The sequence below is a fragment of the Aspergillus affinis genome, assembly GCF_023601865.1.
Source record: "Aspergillus affinis strain CMG 70 chromosome Unknown NODE_6_length_556011_cov_87_064024, whole genome shotgun sequence".
NCBI classification, from domain to species: domain Eukaryota; kingdom Fungi; phylum Ascomycota; class Eurotiomycetes; order Eurotiales; family Aspergillaceae; genus Aspergillus; species Aspergillus affinis.
The window spans coordinates 264786-279687 of record NW_026515787.1 but is presented as its reverse complement, the minus strand read 5'-3'; the positions used below and the strand labels follow the sequence as shown (position 1 = coordinate 279687).

General features: G+C 50.4%; 1 protein-coding gene across 1 annotated transcript; it reads left to right on the top strand.

Moving 5' to 3' along the window:
- Nucleotides 1-443: 443 nt before the first annotated feature.
- On the top strand, nt 444-13619 carry KD926_009625 (dynein heavy chain; the record flags this gene model as incomplete). The annotated part of the gene is made up of 3 exons (XM_053095578.1): nt 444-726; nt 790-13100; nt 13173-13619. The coding sequence occupies 3 exons, from the start codon at nt 444-446 to the stop codon at nt 13617-13619; spliced, it is 13041 nt and encodes a 4346-aa protein (XP_052960192.1).
- Nucleotides 13620-14902: the final 1283 nt, after the last annotated feature.

Genomic DNA, 14902 nt, shown 5'->3' with positions numbered 1-14902 from the left:
AGATACTAAATAGAGGGAGTTCATGTCAGGAACCGGCACGGGAGCGACACTGAGGGAGCCGTGGACCGCCAGGCCGTTGTCTCACGCTAGTCCCGTTTGGGCGTAGCGCCACTGCCCCCTGAAGTAGACAGAGAAACGCGTCCCGCTGCGTCGGACACCGATTTATCGACCAAGAGCAGAGACAGAGTGCAACAGAGGGAAATACCCGTCAGACCATGACTATCTGACCTGCGACCGGTCCTTTCATTTACTGCTCCTTTTAATTTGCATATATTCCCCACTTCTTCTTCTCTCTATTTTCCATTTCCACCCGCCTTGTCGAGAATCCGATACCCGAGCGAACGTCGCGACCGGTGTGCTTGCTGTCAACATCGCAACAAGCTCATTCCTCCTCCTTCCTCTCCATGATCAACATCGGCCGTCCCCTATAGGTTATCGCAAAGATGGAGATCGCCTCTCACGGGGTCTCGAACGGCGTCTCAACGCCGACCCCGGCCTCCCTGGTAGATTCGAGCGCCGTCATACATTTTCTGGTCGAAGTGTTGCAAGTGACCTTGGGAGCTCTGAGAATCGAGCTGGAAGGCGCTGGTAGCTTGCTATCGAAGGAAAAGTATGAAGAAACGGTACAGAGATGTACGCGGTTCGCATCGGAGTCTCAGATGGCTCTTTATGTGCAGAAGGATATTGTCGGATCGGAGGTGACCAACGGCGCGGATGACGGTGAAGGTAGGTTTATTCTGATGGCCTTGTTCAAAAACTTCTCATGAGAAAATGGTTAATCAGTTGCAGTATCGTCGACCCAGTATGTTTACAACGTCTCCACCGAGATTTCTTCGTCCTCTACCACGGTCGCATCGGTCGCCTTCATAAAACGCCCGGCCTCTATCGATCCTACGCTTCCGATCTCCTCTCAAATCCAGGTGATGAACCTTCCGGGATTGGCATCACTCAATACCCAAGCGCCGCAGGGTGGCTCTTTGTCTCCGTATGAGATCCTACATTTGCTGGTCCACCATGGTCTTAGCCCCTACTTCGAAGCCTATGCCCGAAACCAAGATGCCATGGGTGGTCTGAAACCGAGGACAGACACGGAGGTGAAGACCGGTGTTCCGGGGACGAAAAAGAAATTTGCGGAGCTGGAGCTGGGCCTACTGCATCTGCAGCAGAATGTTGAGATTCCGGCCTTGAATCTGCCTCTGCATGAGGTAGTCCAGGCCGCACTTGCGGAGGCGGAAAGACGACGAACAAGGCCTTCTGTGGAGCTGGTCGACCCGAAAGTACTTGAGAGTAGCACCTTTATCAACAGCATCCAAAACAACGTGAATGCCTGGATCCGGTCCATCCAGACCATCACGAAAATGTCCCGTGATGCCGACAGCGGATCAGCAGCGCAAGAAATCAATTTCTGGCTGTCGATGGAAACTGCTCTTGAGGGAATTGAAAATCAGCTGCGCGGTGATGGTGTGCAGTTGACCATGGATATACTTCGTCATGCAAAGCGATACCAGGCGACTCTTAGTTTTGTGGCCGACACTGGTTTGCGCGAGGCAACAGACCTTGTCCAGAAGTACAACCAGCTGATGCGAGATTTTCCATTGGACGAGCTCTTGTCTGCCACTACCCTCCAGAAAGTGCAGGAATCTTTGAGTCTGATCTTCAACCACCTCAACAAAAAGTTGAAGATTTGTCCCTATCCCATCAAGCGAGCTCTTGCGCTTGTGGAAGCCATTTCAGGAGACCTCGACACCCAAATCCACACGCTGCTGCATGGTAGGACTATCCTGCATCTGGACTACCGTGAGTTCCGTGCCTTGATGAAGACTGCTGGCGCTATCTGGAGAACTTGGGATGAGAACCTCAAAGAGTTCACCAACGTTGCCCGAGACTCCACAAGACGTCGAAACGAAAAATTCATCCCAATTAAGATCACCGCGCGTCACGAAAAGACACAGGAGCGTTTGAAATATATCAATACATTCCGTGTCAATCACGAGCAACTTCAAAGGACTATTGTGAACGTTTTGGGTCCGAGCACTTCATCGTCAGCGGAAACTGCCGCCGGAGCTGGCTCCGATGGCGCCGTCGTCGTTGAGGAGATTGGAGACGTGGACGCTGTCGAGGAAGTTGCAGAGGCGTACGCTGCTTTGAAGAACGTGGATGTGCTGGATGTCTCTGAAGAAGGCACCGAGCAGTGGATCAAAGAAGAGATCGCGTACAATGAGCGGACTTCCCGTGTTGAGAACTCTATCATTGCACGCCTCAGAGATCGTCTTGCGACAGCAAAGAATGCCAATGAGATGTTTCGCGTTTTCTCCAAATTCAACGCCCTCCTGGTGCGCCCCAAGGTCAGGGGTGCCATTGTGGAGTACCAGACCCAGCTCATAGAGAACGTCAAGCAAGATATCTCAGCCTTGCATGAACGATTCAAGCAACAGTATGCTCATTCCGAGGCACACGCAATGGCGCAACTACGGGATCTCCCCCCAGTTTCTGGTGCCATCGTGTGGGCCCGCCAGATTGAACGCCAGCTCGATGGGTACATGCGCAAAGTTGAAAATGTGCTCGGAGAAGATTGGCATCTTCATGCTGAAGGTGGGAAACTTGATAGCGAGGCGAAAATGTTCCGAAAGAAACTGGACACTCGCCCGGTCTTCGAGTCGTGGCTGCATGATGTGCAGAGACGCCATATCACGATCTCTGGCCGACTGTTTAACGTCGTCCGCAACCGTGCTGCGGGCAATACTTTGGAGCTCACAGTCAATTTTGATGCCCAAGTTATTGCTTTGTTTAAAGAAGTGAGAAACCTGATCTGGCTGAACTTCCAGGTACCTCACGCCGTCAGCAACATATCGAAGGAAGCCAAACGGGTTTACCCCTACGCCATCAGCCTCATGGAGAGTGTGCGCACATTGCTCCAAACGAACCGCTCAATTCTAGGCATGACCGATGTTGCCATCCTGTTGAATGGATATGTGAATGATGCGCAAGGCATGATTGTGAAAGGTGTCCCCCTCAGATGGGAATCATTCGTCCACTCATACGAGCTCCATGTTAAGCAGTCTGCGTTAGCCAACGGTGCTATTGACTCCGCAATTTCAGGGCGAGGAGAAAGCAAACATGTGCAGTTTGTCCGCGAATTTGCTGGATCAGCGTCTGTTCTTCAATCCAAGACGGCTGTTTTGACAGCGATCAACGAGAATATCCAGAAGGCCATTCATGAATTAAAAACGTGTCCCTATGACTCTTCCGCTTTCAAACAACGCCTGGATTCCATTCAGGTCGCCGTTGATAAGCTGAACCTGGAGAATTATGTCAACCTCGGATATTGGGTTGCCAACCTAAACCAGAAAATCGAGTCTATTTTGAGCGACCGTCTTCACCGCGCGATCAGGGAATGGATCAATTCATTCCAGGAGGCAAAGGATGGCCAGTCGAACATGCAGATGATGAACGGTAAAAACCATCTTTCTACTGGCGAGCCGGAAGTTCCGGCTTACAATATTGAATTCTCAGAACTTGTCCATGAAATCTCTATGCGCAATCAAGTTCTTCACCTTGATCCGCCTTTGCAATTCGCTCGAGCGAGCTGGTTCTCGCAGTTCGATAACTGGCTGGGCATTGTTTGCAACCTCGAAAAGATCAAGGCGTCCCGATACCAAATCTCTATTGATATCCAAAAGGTCCATTTGTCTGAAGCGTGCTTTGCTATCCTTCCGCAGCACTGTACGAATGAGCTCAGTCAGGTTTACAATGCTGTCGACGTGAGACTGAAAGAGGTATCGGAATATGTTGACAAGTGGCTGCAGTTCCAGTCATTGTGGGATCTACGTTCCGAGCAGGTTTATGACATCCTCGGTGACGATTTGTCTCAGTGGCTCCAACTGCTCCAAGAGATCCGGAAGAGCCGAGCCACGTTTGATACCTCAGAAGTCAGCCGCTCCTTTGGTAACATCAAGATCGATTACGAGCAGGTGCAGACTAGGGTCAACGCAAAGTACGACCAATGGCAACATGAAATTCTTCTCAAGTTCGGAGCCAAACTAGGGGGCCGCATGCGAGAAGTTCACTCTGAGATCGCCTCAGCGCGGCGTGACCTCGAAGGACAAACCTTGGAAGCTGCTTCCACTGCCCATGCCGTTTCCTTTATCACAATCGTCCAGCAGTGCAAGCGGAAAGCCAAGGTCTGGGAGCCAGAAGTCGATCTCTTCCGCCAGGGCCAAGCCACACTTGCACGCCAGCGTTACCAATTCCCGAGTGACTGGCTCCACGTGGAGAATGTTGATGGCGAATGGGCTGCCTTGAATGAGCTGCTTGCCCGGAAGAGCAAGATTGTACAAGACCAAACGGAAGGCTTACGGGCGAAGATTGCCGCCGAAGACAAGGTCATCGGGGACAAGATTGCTGAAGTCATCTCCCAGTGGAACGAAGAAAAGCCCGTGTCTGGAACTATACCCCCTGACGAGGCGTCTCGTACTCTAAGCTCGTTCCAGTCGCGCCTTGAGGCTCTTCAATCTGAATTTGAGATGGTATCTAAAGCCAAGGAAGCTCTTGATCTCCCAGCAAGCGTCGAGTCTTCTTTGCCAGCAATTTTGGAGGAGGTACAAGACTTCATGTCTGTGTGGGCAGCTTTGTCCACCATCTGGAAGAGTTTGAATGATCTCAGAGACGGGTTGTGGACGAGTGTGCAACCCCGGAAACTTCGTCAGTCCATCGACGGCCTAATCAAGATGACCAAGGAAATGCCTAGCAGAATGCGCCAATATGCTGCTTTCGAGCATATCCAAAACGTCCTCCGGAAATTGCTCAAAGTAAACCCGTTGCTTTCTGATATGAAGTCTGAAGCTGTCCGAGAACGACACTGGCAGAAGATTTACAAGTCGCTCAAGCCTGGCCAAAGGTTCTCTCTCGTTTCGCTCACCCTTGGAGATGTGTGGGATCTACAGCTCACCGCCAGTGAGCCCGTGATTCGCGGCATCATTGCCCAGGCCCAAGGTGAAATGGCACTGGAAGAATTCCTGAAATCGGTCCGCGAGACTTGGCAGAACTATTCCCTCGACCTTGTTAACTATCAGAACAAGTGTCGCCTGATTCGCGGCTTCGATGATCTGTTTGCGAAATGTAGCGAAAACCTGAATTCCTTGCAAGCAATGAGGCATTCGCCTTACTATAAAGAGTTTGAGGAAGAGGCTTCATCTTGGGAAGACAAGCTCAATCGAGTGCATGTCCTCTTTGACGTGTGGATCGATGTTCAAAGACAGTGGGTTTACTTGGAAGGCGTGTTTACCGGAAATGCCGACATCAAGCACCTTCTTCCTCTTGAATCCAGCCGCTTCCAGAACATTAACTCCGAGTTCTTTGCCGTCATGAAGAAGGTCTATAAGTCCCCTTTCGTGCTCGATGTGCTTGCAATCAACGGTGTGCAAAAGTCGCTGGAGCGACTGGCTGAGCTGCTGAACAAGATCCAGAAGGCATTGGGCGAGTATTTGGAGCGAGAGCGTATATCTTTCCCTCGGTTCTATTTCGTTGGTGACGAAGATCTCCTTGAGATTATTGGCAACAGTAACGATATCTTCCGTGTGGCAAAGCATTTCAAGAAGATGTTTGCTGGTCTATCAGGTGTCCTCATGGATGACGAGAACAACATTACCGGCTTTACTTCTAAGGAAGGAGAGGAGGTTCGACTGAAAAAGGAAGTCAACCTTCTCAAGACCCCTAGGATCAACGACTGGCTTACTGCCCTGGAGAGCAACATGAAATTGACATTAGCTGAACTTGTTGCTGAAGCTGTGGAGGAATTTGAGCCTCTATACCATGCCTCCGAGATCGACAGCACTGCTTTCAGTGACTTCCTTGCCAAATATCCGGCTCAAATTGTGGTCCTTACCTGCCAGGTGGTGTGGACTAGTGCCGTGCAAAAATCCCTAGAAAACGAGGGCACGAATCTTCCGGCTTTGTTCGACGCACAGGTGCGAGTTCTGGATTTGCTCGCTGCTACTGTCCTTGGAGAATTGGACTCGATTACCAGAAAGAAGTGTGAACATATGATCACTGAATTTGTGCACCAGCGTGATGCTATCTCCAAACTCATCACCTACAATGCCTCGACGCCCATGCACTACTTCTGGCTACTGCAGATGCGCTACGTGTATAACCCCGAAGGCGACTTTATTCAGCGGCTCTATGTTCACATGGCCAATGCCAAACTGCACTATGGATTCGAGTATCTTGGAGTTCCCGAGCGCCTTGTTCGTACACCACTGACTGATCGCTGTTTCTTGACACTTACGCAAGCTCTGTGTCAACGATTGGGTGGTTCGCCCTATGGTCCGGCTGGTACCGGAAAAACAGAATCTGTGAAGGCTTTGGGTCTCCAACTTGGTCGCTTTACGCTTGTCTTCTGCTGTGATGACACATTTGATTACCAGGCCATGGGCCGAATCTTTTTGGGTATTTGTCAAGTTGGAGCATGGGGCTGTTTCGACGAGTTTAACCGTCTGGAAGAGAGAATCTTGTCTGCTGTCTCTCAGCAAATTCAAAACATCCAGATTGGGTTGAAGAACGTAGAATCCGATGACAAGGCCCAGATCGAACTTGTCGGAAGAAGACTCAGTGTTAACCCCAACACTGGGATCTTCATTACCATGAACCCTGGCTACGCAGGCCGTTCTAACTTGCCCGACAATCTGAAGAAGCTTTTCAGAAGCGTTGCGATGTCCAAGCCCGACAAGGAACTAATCGCCGAAGTCATGCTATTCTCGCAAGGTTTCAAGCAAGCCAAGCGTTTGTCAACGCAGACAGTGCCCTTCTTCGACCATTGCTCTTCGAAGCTGACAAAACAAGCTCACTACGACTTCGGTCTGCGTGCCTTGAAGAGTGTTTTGGTCAGTTCCGGAGGTCTCAAGCGTACCCGCATCGCCACCGCAGAGGGTGATTTGGGCCCCGATGAGGTCGTCGAACCGCAGATCATCGTTCAGAGTCTTCGGGAGACGATCGCTCCTAAACTGGTCCGAGAAGATGTCGACCAAATGCTTGAGATTCAGCAAGAAGTGTTCGCTGGGGTGGAGTACGTACCGGCGAATTACGAGAAGCTTACGTCGGCCATCCGTGAGATTGCACAGGAGCAGCATTATGTCGACAGCGAAATGTGGATCACCAAGGCCCTGCAACTTTACCAAATCCAGACTATCCACCATGGTGTCATGATGGTCGGCAAGTCCGGATCTGGTAAATCGGCTGCTTGGAAGATCCTTCTCCAAGCGCTGCAGCGTATTGAAGGGGTTGAAGGTGTTTCTCATATCATCGACTCGAAGGTTATGTCCAAGGAGGCACTTTATGGTAGCCTGGATAGCACTACGAGAGAATGGACAGACGGTCTATTTACCGGTATTCTTAGAAAGATTGTTGACAACCTTCGAGGCGAAGACTCGAAGCGACACTGGATCGTGTTTGACGGTGATGTTGATCCCGAGTGGGTTGAGAACTTGAACAGTGTTCTCGATGACAACAAGCTCTTAACCCTTCCCAACGGTGAGCGTCTGAACCTGCCACCCAATGTCCGAATCATGTTCGAAGTGGAGAGTCTCAAGTATGCCACGCTGGCAACCGTCAGTCGTTGTGGTATGGTGTGGTTTAACGATGACACCGTCACGCCCTCTATGATGATCTCCAATTATGTTGAGTCTCTCAAGACACGCACTTTTGAAGATTTGGATGATGACAGTGCCCCCGCTGGCCAAGCTGCTATCAAGACACAAGATGCACAGGAAATGGTGTCCGGTATATTCAAGCACCTTCTCCAGACCGACGGGCTCATCCTCAAATCTCTGGAGGAAGCCAAGAAGTACAACCACATCATGGAGTTTACCGATATCCGTGCCCTCAACACATTGTTCAGTTTATTGAACAAGACCTGCAGGAACGTCCTCGAGTACAATGTTCAGCACATTGACTTCCCACTGGACTCGGAACAAATCGAATCTTACATTTCCAAGAAGCTACTTCTTGCCCTTGTCTGGTCCTTTACGGGTGACTGCCCCCTGGGAGATCGTCAATCATTCGGCGGGTTCGTATCTGCTCTAACAACGACCGACTTGCCGCCTGATGGTGTCTCATCTCTCATCGATTACGACGTCACTCTACCGAGGGCAGAGTGGACAAGCTGGCAGTCACAGGTCCCCTCCATTGAGATCAACACTCACTCCATCACCCAGACCGATGTTGTGGTCCCCACGGTGGACACGGTTCGCCATGAAGATGTCTTGTATTCATGGCTGGCGGAACATAAGCCACTGCTGCTTTGCGGTCCTCCAGGTTCTGGTAAAACCATGACCTTGTTTGCTGCTCTTCGAAAGCTCCCCAACATGGAGGTTGTCGGTCTTAACTTCTCCAGCGCCACGACCCCTGATCTTCTCATTAAGACGTTCGAGCAATACTGCGAGTACAAGAAGACACTGAACGGTGTTGTTATGTCTCCTAACCAGATTGGTCGCTGGCTGGTTATCTTCTGCGATGAAATTAACCTTCCAGCCCCTGACCATTACGGAACCCAGCGTGCTATTGCTTTCTTGCGTCAACTTGTTGAGCAGAACGGTTTCTGGAGAACCTCCGACAAGACCTGGGTTACTTTGGACCGCATCCAATTTGTCGGTGCTTGTAATCCTCCTACCGACGCTGGACGTACTCCTCTTGCCGAGAGATTCTTGCGTCACTCTCCTTTGGTCATGGTTGACTATCCTGGAGAGCTCTCACTCACGCAGATCTATGGAACTTTCAACTCGGCGGTGCTGAAGATCCTTCCCTTGCTGCGCGGTTACTCCGACTCCCTCACCAAAGCTATGGTTCAATTTTATTTGGAGTCTCAATCTAGGTTTACCGCCAAGATCCAACCTCACTATGTGTACTCTCCCCGTGAACTTACTCGATGGGTCCGTGGTGTGTACGAGGCGATCAAACCTCTCGAGAGCCTCTCGGTCGAGGGCCTGGTCCGAATCTGGGCGCACGAAGCCTTGCGTCTTTTCCAGGATCGACTTGTGGCGGAAGAAGAGAGAAACTGGACCGGCGATGCGGTGCGACGCATTGCGCTTGAGCACTTCCCGAACATGGACGCGGAAGAGGCCTTGAAGGGTCCAATCCTGTTCTCGAACTGGTTGTCGAAGAATTACGTGCCCGTGGAACAAGAGCGACTGCGTGACTTCGTCAAGGCCCGACTCAGGACTTTCTGCGAAGAAGAGGTCGACGTTCCTCTTGTACTGTTTAATGATGTCCTCGAACATGCCCTTCGCATTGACCGAGTCTTCCGCCAGCCTCAGGGCCACCTCATTCTCATTGGTGTTAGCGGTAGTGGTAAGACCACTTTGTCCCGATTTGTTGCCTGGATGAACGGGTTGAAGGTCTTCCAAATCAAGGTGCATGGAAAATACTCATCTGAGGATTTCGATGATGATCTCAGAACCGTCCTCCGCCGAGCAGGCTGCAAGGGAGAGAAGATCTGCTTCGTCATGGACGAATCAAACGTTCTTGATTCTGGTTTCCTCGAACGCATGAATACCCTGCTAGCCAACGCCGAAGTTCCTGGCTTGTTTGAAGGAGACGAGTTCTCGTCCTTGATGACCGCTTGTAAGGAAGGTGCACAGCGCCAGGGTCTTCTCCTCGATACTCAAGAAGAACTCTATAAGTGGTTCACGCAGCAGATTGTCAAGAACTTGCACGTTGTGTTCACCATGAATCCTCCCGAGGAAGGCCTGTCGTCAAAGGCGGCCACAAGTCCTGCGTTGTTCAACAGATGCGTTCTCAACTGGATGGGTGACTGGTCTGACCAGGCTCTCTTCCAGGTCGGCTCGGAACTGACCCAGTCGATTGACTTGGACAAGGCAAACTTTGTTGCTCCGGATAGCATCCCTGTGGCATATCGGGAATTGAGTCTTCCGGCATCACACCGAGAAGCCGTGGTCAACGCGATGGTTTACATCCATTACTCTTTGCAACGATTCAACGGGCGTCTCCAGAAACAACAAGGCAAAACTACATTCCTTACACCTCGCCATTACCTCGACTTCGTTGCCCATTATGTGAAGCTTTTCAACGAGAAACGCGAGGATCTAGAGGAACAGCAAAGACACTTGAACGTGGGTCTTGAGAAACTTAGGGACACTGTCGTTAAAGTTCGCGACCTGGGTGGTAGCCTCGACCAGAAGAAGCTACAGCTCGAAAAGAAAGACAAGGAGGCGAACGAAAAGCTCAAGCGTATGGTCGCTGACCAGCAAGAAGCCGAACAGCGCAAGGCAGTCTCTCTAGAGGTCTCAGCGGCACTCGAAAAACAGGAGAAGGAGGTAGCCGAACGAACGGAGGTTGTCCGCAACGACCTCGCCCGTGCCGAACCTGCTGTTCTAGAAGCCCAGAAGAGTGTCAGCAACATCAAACGTCAACATCTCACCGAAGTTCGATCGATGGGTAATCCTCCGGCCAGTGTTCGTCTTGCGCTCGAGGCCGTGTGCACATTGCTGGGCCACAAAGTGGATAGCTGGAAGACTATTCAGGGTATCGTACGAAAGGATGATTTCATCGCCAGCATTGTCAATTATGACAACGAGAAACAGATGACAAGAGCCCATCGGAACAAGATGCAGAACGAATTCATCTCGAAGGAAGACTTCACCTACGAGCGAGTCAGCAGAGCAAGCAAAGCCTGTGGTCCTTTGGTCCAATGGGTTGAAGCTCAGGTGAACTATTCGGCGATTCTGGACCGTGTTGGACCTCTGCGTGAGGAAGTTGAACAGCTCGAGGACCGCGCACAACAGACCAAGGCCGAAGGACAAGCCATCCTTAACACTATCCAGGACCTCGAGAGCAGCATTGCCACCTACAAAGAAGAATATGCCGCCCTTATCAGTGAAACCCAAGCCATCAAGACGGAAATGTCGCGGGTCCAATTTAAGGTTGACCGAAGTCTGCGTTTGCTTGACAGTCTGTCGTCTGAACGTACCAGATGGGAAGAGGGTAGCAAATCCTTCGAGACTCAAATCAGCACCCTGGTTGGCGACGTTTTGGTTGCAGCAGCGTTCCTCGCCTACGCCGGTCTTTACGACCAACAGTTCCGTAAGGCCATGATTGACGACTGGGCCAATCATCTGGTGCAGTCTGGCATCACATTCAAGCCACATAACCCCATCACCGAATACTTGTCGAATGCCGATGAACGTTTGACTTGGCAAGACCATTCTCTTCCGGTTGATGACCTCTGCACGGAGAATGCCATCATCCTAAAGAGATACAACAGATATCCGCTGATCATCGATCCCTCTGGTCGAGTCACGGAATTCTTGCAGAAGGAAAGCACGGACAGGAAGCTCACTGTCACTAGCTTCTTGGACGACTCTTTTGTCAAGCAACTGGAGAGTGCCCTCCGATTCGGAAACCCAATTCTGATCCAAGACGCCGAGCACCTGGATCCCATTCTCAGTCATGTTCTCAACAAGGAGTACCAGAAAACCGGAGGACGTGTTCTTATTCAACTGGGCAAGCAAGAGATTGACTTCTCGCCATCGTTCAGGCTTTTCTTGTCAACCCGAGATCCGTCCGCAGCTTTTCCGCCGGACATCTGCAGTAGAACAACATTTGTCAACTTTACTGTCACCCAGAGCAGTTTGCAGACGCAGTCGCTCAATGAGGTCCTGAAGTTTGAGCGACCCGATGTGGACGCCCAGCGCAACGACTTGGTGAAACTGCAAGGAGAGTTCAAGGTTCACCTTCGTCAACTGGAGAAGAGGCTTCTCCAAGCCTTGAATGAGTCTCGTGGTAACATTCTTGATGATGACAACGTCATTGAGACTCTCGAGACCCTGAAGAAAGAAGCCGCTGAAATCTCCAAGAAGATGGTTGAAACCGAAGGAGTTATGACAGAGGTGGAGAGCATCACTCTGAACTACAACATCATTGCCCGCTCTTGCAGTGCTGTATTCGCCGTGTTGGAACAACTTCATCACATCAATCACTTCTATCAATTCTCTCTTCAGTACTTCACCGACATCTTCAGCTCGGTTCTCTACCAGAACAAGCGTCTTGCCCAGGAGAAGGAGCATAACGCTCGAATGCAGATCATCCTCCGTGATCTGTTCGTCACAACTTACCAGCGGACTTCGTTGGGCTTGGTCCAAAAGGACCGCATCACGTTCGCAATGCTTCTGGCGCAGGCCTCTCCTTTCCCTATGGACAAAGACATTCTTGACACCATCTTGGATGAGTCAACGGAGAGCGTGGACCTCTCGACGTCTCCTGAACTAAAGGAGCAGGTGACAAATAAGGTTGCCAATATGTCCATGTTCAAGTCGTATTCCCCTGCAGTGACCCCAGAGCTGTGGGAGCAGTTCTTCACGGAAGAGCTGGCTGAAAACTCAATCCCCACACTCTGGGAGGAGAACACAGAGCCAGTCAACCGATTGCTCCGATCATTGCTGCTCGTCAAACTGTGTAGAATGGACAGATTTGTGCCAACGGCAGAACGCTTCATCGAGGCTGTGTTTGGCCGCGAGTTGTTCGAAGGCAGCTCTGATCTCAAGGACATTGTTGACCAAGTCACCGCAACCACTCCTATCGCTCTTAGCTCCAGCCCTGGTTTCGATGCTAGTTACAAGGTGGATGCTCTTGTTGAGCGTGTGCAAGCCACTTGTTCCAATCTTGCCATGGGTTCCAACGAAGGTATCGAGATTGCCGACAAAGCCATCAGCAGCGCCGCAACTGCAGGCACTTGGGTCCTGGTCAAGAACGTGCATTTGGCACCATCTTGGCTACAAAGTCTAGAGAAGAGGCTGGAATCCCTCAAGCCTCACGAGGACTTCCGTCTCTTCCTTGCCATGGAATCTAGCCCCAAGATTCCCGTCAATCTGATCCGTGCCTCCCGTGTGCTCATGTACGAGCAACCTGCCGGTGTGCGCGCCAATATGAAGGACTCGCTGTCTTCGCTCTCGACACGGGCTGGTAAACCACCAGTGGAGAAGGCGCGTGTTTACCTGCTGCTCTGCTTCTTGCACGCCGTTCTCCAGGAGCGACTTCGTTACGCACCTAGTCTTGGCTGGAAGGGATTTTGGGAGTTCAATGATAGCGACGTAAGTTACCCGCATTGCTGTCCCGGTTCCTCTACGACGATCACGAAAACTAACTCGATTCTCATCTTATAGTACGAATGCTGCGCCTTCATAATTGATCATTGGGTTGATGTGGTCGCCCAGGGTCGGTCCAACGTGGCGCCTCAGAAGCTTCCCTGGGACATGCTCCGCACGCTCGTGACCGAGACCTACGGCGGTAAGGTCGATGACTACGGTGATTTCAAGCAGCTCGAAAACCTGGTCCATAGCTTCCTCACTCCCGCAGCCTTCGAGGACGACTACAAACTGGTTTCCGGCGTCGAAAACGACGAATGCCTGACTCTTCCCGGACAGACCGGTATCCGCGACTTCGGGGAATGGGTCAACCGACTGCCTGAGAGAGAACCGCCGACGTACCTGGGTCTACCGGCCAACGCAGAGAAACTGCTACTGGTTGGGCATGGAAAGAAAATGGTGTCGGATCTTGCCAGGGTCACGGAGTTATTGGACGAGGGAGAACAGTTGATGATTGATGGTTAGGTTATATGACCTTACTTTTCTACACTTGTGTTCTGTATTTTCTTTTTTCTTTTTATTGCACTTTTTTTGTCTGTCAAATCTTTGTTAGAGCAGGATATACATACTTGTGGATTGGTTTTACTTTGGCTGTCTTTGTATGAATGATTTTGTTGTTTATCTAGATTCTCGTCCGATGCTTCCTTCCCTTCTAGGAGCTGTATTTCAATTGTTCGCTCTTTCCTTATTAAACCTCTACATCTCATAGGAATGGCAGGAAGGAAGGACTGTTTAAATAAATAGATCTGAACATTCCTCCCGAATATTGCAATCCCCTCACAACGTCAAGGTAAAACCCAACCTTCACCTTGGTTCTTGTAGACGAACCCCAACTCAAGAAAGACAATCCATAAACCTGCTACTACCAAATTCATCTCTCATACTGCAGGACACTTCTGGATAAGAACAAAATAAAAAGACCACAAATTCTCCCTTGACAGATACCTCGAAATAATCCAAGTCAAGACATTGTCACAGATGTCCGAACCCATACAGGGTGTATCCCATCTAAATATTTTCATGTTAGCTATATGTGCCGCATGAATCCATGTAAAACAAAGAAAGAAACAAAGACAGACACAAGGGATATAACATACTCGACGAAGTGCCTAGACCACCTGATAGGAACAGGATTACCCTTGAATGTCAGATCTTGTATCCCAGCTTTTATACTTCCGTTTTCCTCTTGTTCCGGATGAATGAATGAGTAGATGGACTCACGTCTTTAGTGCTCACGATCTAGATAGAATTGAAATGAAGACCATCCCAGTTAGTCTACTTAGTCAATGGAAGTAACCAGACAAACCTACCTTCCGGGGGTTCTCTTTCGAGCCGGATGACTCCACCACGAGAACTACATTTCTCAGGATCTAGAGCTCTCGCTTAGTACCGGGAGGAAGGCAGGGTCTGGAGTATATCAAATTCACCTCCTTCAGTCGATCCCGTAAAGCCACCCGGATTGCAGGGTAGATATCTGTCTTGATGCGGATGACGCCGCCACGACGAGCGAGACGGCTATTCGGATGGGAAGAAGAAAGGACTCGAAGTTAGAAAGATATCGTGAGGAATTCTGGGAGGCGTGAACTGGTTGAAGTACCGGATTGCAGGGCGAGCTGGGGGTCGTTAGAGCTTGCTTTTTTGTCTGATCAAGGTGATGATGTGAGGGCGTAGAGGAAGAACTTACTGATACCCATTATGTTGTCGCGTAGCTTCCTGTGTAGATGTCAATGATAGGACGTCCGAGAATT